The 12734-nt window shown below is 33.9% G+C and overlaps 1 protein-coding gene across 10 annotated transcripts in view; it reads left to right on the plus strand.

The window, feature by feature from the left end:
• The window catches only part of TMX3 (thioredoxin related transmembrane protein 3), a 50452-nt gene that overhangs the window by 23055 nt on the left and 14663 nt on the right, over nt 1–12734 (plus strand). For 9 of the 10 annotated variants that reach the window (XM_077135265.1, XM_077135270.1, XM_077135268.1 and 6 more), the window contains 5 exons: nt 1926–1992; nt 5804–5902; nt 9253–9310; nt 9493–9546; nt 10324–10380. In XM_077135265.1, coding sequence (XP_076991380.1) covers nt 1926–1992; nt 5804–5902; nt 9253–9310; nt 9493–9546; nt 10324–10380 — 335 coding nt within the window. The remainder of the gene's footprint in view (nt 1–1925; nt 1993–5803; nt 5903–9252; nt 9311–9492; nt 9547–10323; nt 10381–12734) is intronic. The other variant, XM_077135267.1, reaches the window with a different exon arrangement.

Here is a 12734-nt window from a genome sequence, read left to right on the forward strand (position 1 = left end):
CATGGAATGCAGTTTTCTAAGGAGATATAAAATGGAGGGGCCCATACCCCAAAATAGCAAAGGAAAATGAAAAGAAACAGCCCAAAGATAGGATAACAAAGTGGGTGAGAAGCCAAGATAAAAAAGTGTTTTATAAAGGAGTGGGCAATTGTGTAAGTTGATTGCAAAGTAATCAAGAAGATAGGAGAAAGTAACCATGGTGTTTGTCTACATTGAGGTTGGTGGGCTTGACCAAAACAGTTTCAGTGGAGTAATAGGGACTGGCACATGAGAATGGAGGCTACAAGTACAGACTTTAAAGACTTATTAAGAAAAGGACCTGGGAAATTTGGCCGTAGCTGAAGGGAGCATGAGATAAATCAAGGGAGATTATTTTTTAGTTTTTAGTCATATAAATTTTTTAAAAAATTGAAACAAATATCCCCCCCCCCCCCCCACACACACATACAGGTAAGTCATATTACACATTTGGCTACCTTGTATATGATGTTTTTAATGATTAAATATTTTGCGTTTTCTTGATGATGACTGGCTAACATAAATTGAACATATAATGTTTCCTGCAATGTGTACATAGATGTTTATCTCATAAAAATATGTTCTAAAGTGATTTTCAACTCTTTGGGGACCCTCAGAGACAGTTGGTAGCCAGCCTGAGGCCATTTACCTTTATATAATTTGGTAGAAGATAACAGTTATTTGGCTGAGTACTTTATGTATGTAGATTGACTTTTGGGGAAGAGGAGAAGATGAGGTTTCTAAAGGGTCATACTAGCTGTTGGGTTGCCTAAGAAGGTAAAGAACCACTGTTGGGAAGTATTGTAGAATATCTTAGTGTTATGCAAAAAGCTTAGAAGGGACTAGGACTAGAATTTCTATATATTTTTGTCTCTTAAATCCAAAGGACCACATTTTATTATTAGAAGTGAAAATTTATTTGGGACCCTCATTGCCAAAGCATTCCTAGCAGTTTCACTTGAAATTAACCAAAGGATTTGCTAAGTTCTAGGCCCTGATGCCATGTAATACCATCTCAATCCTCATTAACTCATTTTTAAACAGGTGCCTTAGGTCAGGTTCCCTAAGAACCTAGATGATCTGGGCAGGGCAAAAATATCTGCTACCTGGGCATGCTTCGTGGTTATCTGTTGCTTGTTGTTATTGTTGTTATTAACCTGCTCAACTAATTCCTTTAAGCATTCTTTAATGATTTCTGCATATATCAATATTTATCATTTCCTTTTTTAGTTCTGAGTATGAATTTGCAAAAGTCTGCTAGAGGAAAACTTATTTTTGAATAATGTGGACATTTTTATGCCCATGGAGAATTCTCAAATAAGGTCAAAACTCATAACTTTATAATCTCCCCCAATTTTAAAATCCTGATGTTTGAAATCAGAAAGACAGTTTCTGATTTCAGGATTCTTAAAGATAAATGGAGAAGATTGGCATGTGAACAAATAGCTGTTATACAAAATAGTGTGTCTAAAGGGATACAAGGAAGAAAAGGAGGGATTTGGAATACGTAGAACTTAATGGTTGAAAGACAGAGTTTCAGACTATTTCATTGGTGTTATAGTGTGGACCATTTAGGAAGATCCTTGAAAGAGAAATGTGCTGAGTGTTAAAAAATACTTCCCAAGCAGTTTTGTGGATGGTTGGCCAAGAGGAGGAGGACAGAAGCATGCTTGCTTTGAGAGCCTTGGTGCCACAACCATAACAAACAGGACATTGTGCCAGGGGATGCAGGTATAAAGAAATACCAAGCCTAATCATCGGAAGGACCTGGGATTGACTGCTCTTTTCAGTTGTCTATTATTTACGGTTGTTGTGTTTTTCTTCAGGTATCTTTCAATACTTTTGAAAGCATAGTTATCAATTGCATTTTTTCAGTGGTAAGTTATTGAGAATTTTGTTTTTTATAGTATGTGACGCTGAAAGAGTTGCCTGCTGTACTTGTTTTCAAAGATGAAACTTACTTTGTTTATGATGGTAAGTTCCAGTGTGTTAGCTCATTTGAAACATTTTTAAATTAAAATGTTGTATCTTTTATGGGACTTATATATTATTCTAGTTTGCTAGCTGCTGGAATGCAGTATACCAGAAACAGAACAGTTTTAAAAAAGAAGAGTTTAATTAGTTTATAGTTCTGAGGTCAAGAAAATGTCCCAATTAAAACAAATTTATAGAAATGTCCAATCTAAAGCATCCAGGGAAAGATACCATCATTCAAGAAGGGCAGTAAAGTTCAGGGTTTCACTCTCAGCTGGAAGGTCACATTGTGAAGTCTGCTATCTTTCGCCTCTGGCTTCTTGTTTCATGAACTCCCTGGGAGGCATTTTCCTTATTCATCTCCACAGATCACTGGCTGGTGGATTCTCTTCTCGTGGTTATGTCATTCTGTAACTTTCTCCAAAGTACTTCTTTTATAGGGTTCCAGTAAACTAATTAAGACCCATCTGGGATGGGTGGAGACAAGTCTCCACCTAATCAAGTTTAATACCCACACTTGATTGGGTCACATCTCCATGGAAATAATCTAATTAAAGTTTCCAGCATACAGTGCTTGAGTAGGGATTAGAAGAAACAGCTGTCTTTATAAAATGGGATTAGGATTAAAACATGGCTTTTCTAGGGTACATAAATCTTTTCAAACCAGCACACATGTTAATGAGAAGTTTAGTACATTAGTAGTAGTAATAAACTACTGCTTATAATTCCCATTAGTTGAATAATTTCATGAGGATTTTTTTGAACCCTTCAGTTTTAGTTTCTCCATCTTAGGTTTCTCATTTTGGGTTTTACCTACAATGAATTTATTTTTTTGTCAGATTGTCTTTTTGAGAAGTGAGCTCTATGCAGTTTTTAACCATTTCCCTAAAATGTTGAAAATTAATTAAAAAAACACATCATCTAACATTTCAGACACACAGAAAGGTGAGGAAATAAAACATCTTCAGCTTCTTGAATCTCCCATGTATCCCTCCCTGCCTGCATCTCTCTCCCTGACAGATGTAACTATTTACTGCTATTAAACATGTCTTCCTTTAAGCAAATACATTTATTTTCTATAAATATTTTTAGAGATTTTTTATATCAAACATATACATCATAGTAAAGATGCTGGTGAATTAATAAAATCTTACAAACTCCATCACCCAGGTTAGTTTCCAAGATCTTACTATGTCTGCTTCAACTGTTTTTTTTTCCTTTGTTGAAGTTTAAAGTAAATACCATTCATGGTGTCATTTCATCATCATGTGCTTCAGTATAAATCTCTTTAAAAATATGGACCTTTTTTATCTTTGAGATGATCACATGCTGTTATAAAACTTAACAAAATTAACAATAATTTTTTGTATCATCTAATGCCTACTCTCACAGTTTCAAGAGAAACAATGAATCTCAGCATCATTTGGACATCACATGTCCTCAAAAATGAAAGGGAGGGCGGGCCGCGGTGGCTCAGCGGGCAAGAGTGCTTGCCTGCCATGCCGGAGGACCTCGGTTCGATTCCCGGCCCCAGCCCATGTAAAAAAACAAACAAACAAACAAAATATAATAAAAACAAGAAAATGTTTAAAGATGTTTCCCTTTCTTCCTTCCTTCCATCCTTCCTTCCTTCTCTCTGTCTTTCCTTCCCTTCCTCCCTCTCTCTTTAAAAAAAAAAAAAAAAAAAAAAAAAATGAAAGGGAATGTTTAAGTCTCACCTATTAACAGTCTTGGTAACATTCTAAGTTGCAATTTAATGAAATTAAAAATTCAGTTTATCATTTGCTCAGTGTCCTCATTTGTCTAATGTCTACCATGTTGGACAGCACATATATGAACAATTTCATTTATTGCAGAAATATGTTCTAGAGTGTGGTTATTTCTATTGCCAAATTCTGTTATAAAACAGGAAATTAAAAGTAGCTGAGAGCAGTAGATTCTGAATTGCTTACATAACTCAAATGAACCAAAGGCTATCCAATAGAAAGAACATTATGATTGTTTTGTTTTAGTAAAAGGAGCATTTTGCTTTGACAGTCATGCTTTTGAGGCCAAGAATTTCTAAAATCTTGTATATTCATTGTCTTTAAATAAATTGAGAATTGAATTAGAATTTTTGCTATAAAATAACTGCCCCATATTAGTTTTTTTTTTTATATGACCGGTACATTTGCATTTTATCTTGCGAGGTAGGTAGTAAAGCAGATAGATTGATATCTTGAGATTACCAAGGATGTAACTGAAGATGAGAAGGAGACAGACCTATAATTAAATAGCAAGTTTATTCATTTTTTCATTAATTCAGTGAATATCCTGAATATCTGTGTTAGCAAGCTAAAAAGGAAATTAATAGGCACTTGTGTATATGAAAATAAAAGAAAGAAGATAATCTATACCACCTCTTGTTCATCAACCTGTTATTTGATTACAGTATCCTCTCAATGATATGTATTTGCATGTATTTCTTATTTAATCATTACAACAGTCCTTTGAGGTCAGTATTCTTTCTATTAGAGATTAAACAAAAGTATTACTTTGAATGCTTATTCTAATGTATAATTGTTAATAAGTTTGCAAGTGTTTGGATGTGGGCTTAGAAGGGTAATTCATTTTCTAATGAATTTTAGTTTTATCACTTGGTACAATCTTTAGAAAATTTGGATTGACCTAGAGTAAGATTTGTGAGCCAGCAGTCAACTTCTGGTTTGTATTAATTTTTCTAATTTGTAAATCCATACTTCCAAATTTGCATCATATTTTTATTTGCATAACCACTTAACTGTTTTGTTTAGCAATGCAAGCAATAGAAAATGCACATCTTTCAAGAAACCAGTAAAAAAATGTCTCTGACCAAACCTGTTGATAGACTTTTAAAAACATTTGTTTTACATCAATTTCTTTTTCCTGCAATTATAATAATTTTCCAGATTTACTTTAGAATTATATTTCTAGTCAGGACACATTTCTTCTCTTTGGTATTATAAACATTTTTTTTCCTTCTCTGTAACAGAGTAAGGATTTAATGTTGGAAAAAGGCTGAAGGACTAAGTTTTGTGTATGAATGTATGTAAAAGAGATATCACTGGCGTTGTATATATAAGGAAGAAGATTGTAAACTAAGGTAGAATTGTCATAAAATAGAGAAAAGCAAAGAAATTGTAATGAGAATTACTCATCTCATCTCTAAGGATCACCATCAACCCAGGAAACCATTTAAGAGTATATGTCCCAAGCAGGACTGAGAACCAGATTCGATTCCCAGCCCATGGGCCCAAAAACAAGCAAAAAAAAACCAACAAAAACAAACAAACAACAAAATTCAACAAATGGTGCTGCAATAACAGGATACTCACATGGAAAAAGAATGAAATGTGACCCTGCCATACAGCATACAAAAAAAAAGTATATGCCTTCATTTTATTATTTATCAGTTTCTGTATTCATACTTCATTTTTCACCAAGTTATAGCCATACTATAGTATTATTTTATAACCTGCTTACAGAATATTGTCTATTAAGTTTTTAATTTAATCTCTAGTCTTCTTAACATGTACTATAATTTAAATTCTTACCTATTTAGTTTTTGCTTTGTGTGTGTATATGTAATTTTTAATGATGCTACATTGAATAATTGCTTTCTGCATCATTACGCTTGTCCATCTGATTTGCTTAAAATAAATTCCCGAAAGTGAATTTTACATATTTAAAATAATGATATGTCAGGATTTTGTTATATATATTGTTAGTTTATAGCATTATAGACGTTTTGAAGTCATATTTACAGTATAATTTACCAACTTTTATTTTTAAGAGTATGAAGATGGTGATCTGTCATCATGGATCAACAGGGAGAGGTTTCAGAATTATCTTACTATGGATGGCTTCCTCTTATATGAACTTGGAGATACAGGTAACAATCACATGTATAACTTTCTATCACTGATGATTTTCCTTAATTGCTTAAATCTGATTTTGTAGGACATAAATTTTAAGTTGTACTTCATAACTTCCTTATTTTTGGCCTGAATGCCAGTTCTGGTTTATGCAAATATAAATTAATATTGCCAGAGAATATAACTATATGTATGGCTCAAAGACTAGCTAACAAGAGGGTTCACTTATAGAACTGTTGGTCCAAGGAAACCAAATGGCCTGAATAATAAGGAAATAAGAGAAAAGAAGCAATCAAAAGCTATAGTGAGAGGCAGATTTTGTATTGAGTTGGAATACAATTTACCACATAATCTTAAAGCCTGTTTTTACTCATGAAGAAAAGAGCAGAAATCAAATTAATATGATTTCTTAAAGTTAAGAGATTGAAAATGACAAAGCAAAATATAGATGGAACAAGGAAAGCTGTAGATGCAAAATGAAAGCTGTGAGAATCTAACTACTACCTGGCCTTAAATAAGATGTAATCAACAAAAATAAACTTTAAATATATGGTCCTATGTAATTTTAGGAGAAATTGTTTTGTAAATGTATAGTGGATAAGGAGAAAAAAAAATTGGCTATTGTTGCTACATTTGTTTCTACACACAACTTTACAGTAAGTAGGGTAGATGCATAGTTTTATACTTAAAAAAATGGGAAAACTTTACTCAAGGTTCTTTTGTATGAGAGGTAATGGGTATAGGATTTCAACTTCTTGTTACCTTGTGTATTAGTTAGGGTTCTCTAGAGAAACAGAATCAACAGGGAATACTCACAAATTCATAAAAGTGTCTCACGTGACTGTGGGAATGCAGAGTCCAAAATCTGCAGGGCAAACTGTGAAGCAGACGATTCCTTTGGAGGGTCTGGATGAACTCCACAGGAGAGGCTTGCCAGCTAAAGCAGGAAGAGAGCCTGTCTCTTCTGAATCCTCCTTAAAAGGTTTCCAGTGATTAGATTGAGCTTCTCATTGCAGAAGACATTCCCCTTGGCTGATTACAAATGGAATCAGCTGTGGATGCAGCTGACATGATCATGATTTAATTCTATGAAATGTCTTCATTGCAACAGACAGGCCAGCACTTGCCCAACCAGACAAACAGGTACCACCACTTGGCCAAATTGACAGTGAACCTGACCATGACACCCTGCTCTTGAATCTGATTAAGAATACAAATTAGCAGTGTTCTAACAGGTTCTTCTGATATTATTTTGTCATTGTTTTATAGGATGATATCTGGTTCCTGCATCTGCTTTTTAATTTTCTGTATCTCATGATGATTCTGTTTTTGTTTTTCCTTACACAGGGAGGCATGTATTAGCTCAGTATTAGAAATTGACATGGATACTATCAAAGATTGCAGGTTTACTTCCTGATTCTTTCAGGCCATGTGAAGGGAAAGGGGGCAAAATGTAAGAATGCAGTAGTTTTGCTTTCAGTACAGTAGTCATAGCAGCATAACCTTGGGGTAATAAAATAGGCAGCTTTGCCACTGCTCAGTTTCTTTTCTCACATTAATTTGGAACCCTGAGTTTGCTGTGGCAGTACTCCTTTTGTGTGCTCACTTTGCCATGCCAGACCATTTTTCAGTCACCACATATGTTCTCCTCTCTTCTTCATGGCTGCAGACAGTGTATTTCTCAGGAGTTTGGTGACAACAGGTTCCTAGATGGTCTGACTCTCCTTAAATCTCCAGCCTCATTTCGCTCCAGGCTTTCCTAACCTTCTTTCTTTAACCTTCCTGACCTTTCAGTTTCTTAAAAAGACTCTGCTATGTGCACTTTATTTATTTATTTATTTTGCATGGGCAGGCGTTGAGATTTGAACCCAGGTCTCTGGCATAGCAGGTGAGAACTCTGCCCCTGAGCCACCATGGCCTGCCCAAATGTTTTTTTCTTTATTTCTTTCTTTTTTCTGCCACATGCACTTTTATGTATGTTTTTTCCTTTGTCTGGAAATGTGTAATTAATCCATATTCACTCATTCAACTTAAAACAAATATCACTTCCCTGGGAAAATCTTCCCTGCCTCCAGCTACAGCAGTTTACTTGCAATATTTTTATAGCACCATGTTCCTTTTCTTTAGAACTTTTGACTTTTAGCTGTACATTTGTGTGATTGTTTAATTAAAATGTCTTCCCTGCTAGACTATAAATTTCCAAAGGGCAAAGTTATGTCTTCTTGCTCATTATTGTTTCCTCTGTAAGTAGCCCAGTACCTAGCATATTATTTGATACTCAATAATTATCAAATTAATATGTTAGAAATCGTTCCTCTGTTTCTTTTAACCCTGTTGGCCTGCAAAAAGATGCTTTATGTGTTGTAGCTACTTTGACAAAAACTCATGAGGCATTTGAATGTTAAGAAAGCACATAATTAAAACTAAACATAAATTATTTTAGGAAAGGAAATAATTGTGAACTAGTGTTTTCATCCAAGTGTTAACAGAGGTGAGATTGTGTAGAATTTAAGGTGTTTAAGCAGTATGGACTTAGGGGAAGTAGCATTGAAACATGGGAGTGAAAAAACAAAACAATACAAAAAAAACAAAAAAGAAACATGGGAGTGATAATTAAAAGATTTGTGAATTAAGCCTTCATTCATGTACCTTTACTGAGCCAGCTACTAGTCCATTATTTTCGTGCATGTAATCTCTCAAACTCTCCCCAAACCTCATTGTAATAGACGTTAGTTTTCCTGAAATAAGAGAACATTTGGTGAGGTGAAGTTACACGGCTAATGAATGATGGGCCTTCATTGTTGCTTCAGGGCTTGCCACAGTGCGTAGACTCTAGCAGACACTGCTGAACTGCAGTCCTGGTTTTCTGATTCCACTGACAGTGTTCTCAGTGTTCCATCGCACTGCCTCCCTAGACCACATCAGCAAGGAATGTGATTTCTGTCCTGTTTAGGGTTAAATAAGTGTGAGTTGATCTTCCTCTGTGTATTATTGGCAACTGGTGACCCGTGGTATCAAAGGGGACAATAGGTAAAATTCACTTTCTTCTTAACTATATACTAATCCTCTAGAGCTACAGTAATTCTTTTAGTAAATTTCATGTATCAGCTTATTCCTAATGGTTTTAGTTTTCTACAAAATACTTTTTCAATTCAGGGGTTGTATGTAAAGAAAGAAAACACAATTTGTGTGTATAAATCATACAGTATTTGCCATTGTGTACATACCAGTGTGGGTGATGAAGTTGATTAATTCATTGATTTACTCTAAACATTATGCATGAATGTGTTGATTTTATTAGTATTAGTTGTCAAGCTTGTATCGTGAGGTTTATCATTGAATTTATATTTGTCATTCTTAATTTCAGGAAAGCTTGTAGCAGTTGCTGTTATTGATGAGAAAAACACATCAATTGAACATACCAGGTATTATAACTTGAAATAATGTTAAGCTTTAGTTGTCATCCAGTTCAGATTTTACATGAATTCAGGTAAACTTTATATAGTGTCTTAATTTTATATGCAGTACTTAGGGTAGCAGACATTATAAATGAATAAGTGTATTTTTCAAGTTAAGAGATGAATTATTCATGTTTGTTCTTCTACAGATTAAAGTCGATTATTCAGGAAGTTGCTAGAAATTACAGAGATGACTTCCATAGGTGGGTGCTGGGATCTGAAAGATTCTTTCATTTTATTTAATTATGCTTTGTAATATAGTAAGAACAACAGTAATAATATTTAATACTTTCAGAGGTAAATCATGGAAGAGTAAATTGTAGCATTTTGTATTTCAGTGTGGATTATGTGTATCTTGATAAATATTGATAGTATATCCCTACAAGAAAAATAAAAATAAACCAAAAAACTGTTTTATTTATAATCTGTATTAGACCTGCTTCCATATAGGATTTGGAAGAAATTTCATGGTAGAAAATATGCACATATAACATTAAATGGGCAATCAGAAGTCAGAGATAGATGATAAATGTAACAAAAGAATCATTGAGTATTGTTGCTGCCAAAAATTGTAGTCAGTATAATTTTTGTTATATTCTTTCTTTAATATTCTGTTCACATTCTGGATCTTTTCTTATGATGAGTCAATGTATATATCTCCCATTACTTAGTATGTAGCATTTTACAATTAGTCCTTTCTTACAGTAAGTCGGCAGTTATTCTTAGACATATTTCAGATAGAAAAGTTTATGTGGCTCTGTGTTTTAAACATAAACATGTATAAACAAAGTAGAAATGTCTTAGAATTTGCTGAATTCTATACCTGTGTAATTTTAACTCAGAAATCAGTAGAATTCTCATTCTTTTCTGCATTTATTGCCTGTGATATACACAGTACAGTGTTTGTGTGCTTACCAAGCCCATTCTTTGTAATTGCTTTCTTTTTCTTTTGCATTTAATTTCTCTCTCTCATTATTTAGGGATTTTCAGTTTGGCCATATGGATGGAAATGACTATATTAATAGCTTGCTGATGGAGTAAGTAAACTTCATGCTTTTATTATTAATTATATATTTTCTATATCTGATGCAACTATTCACTTATTTAATATGTTACTTTATTTTTATAGTTCTGTGTTCAAAGCCTAACTGAATTTTAGTATTGCTCATTACTAAAAAACGATCATCTGGGCAGGCCACGGTGGCTCAGCAGGCAAGAATGCTTGCCTGCGATGCCAGAGGACCTGGGTTTGATTCCCAGTTCCTGCCGATGTAAAAAAAAAAAAAAAAACGATCATCTCCTGATTCAGTGTCATAAGTTACAGTATTCTGAAAAGATGCCATGCAAAAACTTTTAAAATTTGTAGTCTCTTAAAAAGTTTAGTCTTAATGGTTAAGTTTAACTACTAAATGGAAATTTTTTAGCATTCAAGACTTAATTTCTGTTATAGAAGAGTTTATTTTAATAAGATAAAAAAGTTTTATAGGAAAAAATGTGCAATTTTAAGGTAATTTGAGCTAATCTGTATACATTTTAATCATTTGATTTGTCCCTTCAAAAAATTGATATTAGAAAACATTTACCACCCTCTGTACTGGCTTAGAAAAATTTGAAACAAAACTTAGTCTGCTCAGTAAACATCAGTGGATGTAAAAGTGACTTCTTAAATAGCTGAAGTTCATCTGGTAAGACCACGGATATAATTACAGAACTGAGGGAAGGTTCCATGTAGTGAAGTACCCTGGACACTTCCACACACCCCATCCCAGTACTTCCTAAGCTAGGAGCATTCAGGAAGGCTTTCCAGAGGGGGCAGTAACTAAGAGAATGTCTAAAAAATATGGAGTTAGCCAAACAAGTAATGCAGTGAGGTTATTTCAAGTAGACCAGATCAGCAGACCCAAGAGGCTCTAGGAAAGTGGCACTTTAGGGGAGTGGTGAAGGGTTAAAACAGCTTCTGAGAGAAGAGGACGAATGCTACCTAGAGACAAGTGTGCTATGGTCTTAGAAGCCCAGTGAAAGATCAACAACATTATGGGGTGTTTTCATTTACTCTAACCTTGTTTATAGCATAGGTGTAACAGATGCCTTCATTTGAATTGTATCAATTGGCATCTTCCTTTTCCCATGTAAGAACATTGAGGAAGAAGTTAAAAAAACCTTAGAAACCTAAATTAACATTCTTAATTTTCAATTTAAAGCTGGAATTGTAAAGTGGCATTACCTTCATTCTTTTGTATTCGCTTGTATCACCTCACTCATCCCAACAAGAGCTTGAAAGGGTTTACAATACATATAAAGTACCAGCTCTGTACTGGTAATGTAATATAATGAGGAAATCAAGATAAAGAAAAATAAAGAATATCAGTAATTCTTAGTGGTACTTGATAAATTTGGCCCTGAGTTTTTAAAACTCAAAACAACTTAGGAAAATATTTACGGATTTCCCATTGTCCATAAAATAATAACTTGTATGATTGTCCTTGTGTCAAAGGGAAATTGATGGGTCCTGTATACTCTCTAAAAGGGTATGAGGGACTGTGTACAAAAATGTAATTTTAGTAAGATATTTACAATACAGACTTAGATACAGCTGTTTCTTACAGAATCTTTTGAGCCAAGCCAGTATAGTGGTACAGGAAAACATTTGTAAGAGACCAGAGTAGTTTGGATCCATTATACAACTGTTTAAGCCAAGATGATTTTCAGAATATCTGGAGATAGTTGGACATTACTTCATGAGTCTTATTTCAAACCTGAGTTGTGAGATTTCAGAAAATTTAAGCTCAGAAGTTTAGAGATTGGTTTTTTTGTTTTTTTTTTCAATTCAGTGTTCAAACCACTTTTTTATTTTTGACTTTTCATTTTGACTTGTATATTTCATATGCAGTGTTTTGTTTGTTTGTTTGTTTGTTTAATGCAATTTTAAGAAATAGAAATCCCGTGTACCCTTTACAGTTACTTACCACTTTGGACTTTTTTTTTTTTAATTAAAAAAATCAACTATTTTTAGAGCAATTTTAGATTTACAGAAAAATTGTCCAGGAAGTTTAGAGACTTCTACATGTCCAAAAAGCCTCCCTGCCCCACCTCCCACAGTTTCTGCTATTATTAAAATCTTGCATTAGTGTGGTACATTTGTTACAATTGATGGACCAATAGTGGTTTACATTAGGGGTCACTCTTTTGTATAGTATTGTAGATTTGGGCAGATGAGTAATGTCGTGTATCCACATTACACTGTCATGCAGAGTTGCTTCACTGCCCTAAAAATGCCCTCCACCCCACCTATTCACACTACACACACACCCCAATCATGACAACCATTGATTTTTTTTTTCTTTTTATGGTTTTGCCGTTTCCACAATGTCATATAGTTGGAATCATACAG

This window comes from Tamandua tetradactyla, chromosome 18, assembly GCF_023851605.1.
Source record: "Tamandua tetradactyla isolate mTamTet1 chromosome 18, mTamTet1.pri, whole genome shotgun sequence".
NCBI classification, from domain to species: domain Eukaryota; kingdom Metazoa; phylum Chordata; class Mammalia; order Pilosa; family Myrmecophagidae; genus Tamandua; species Tamandua tetradactyla.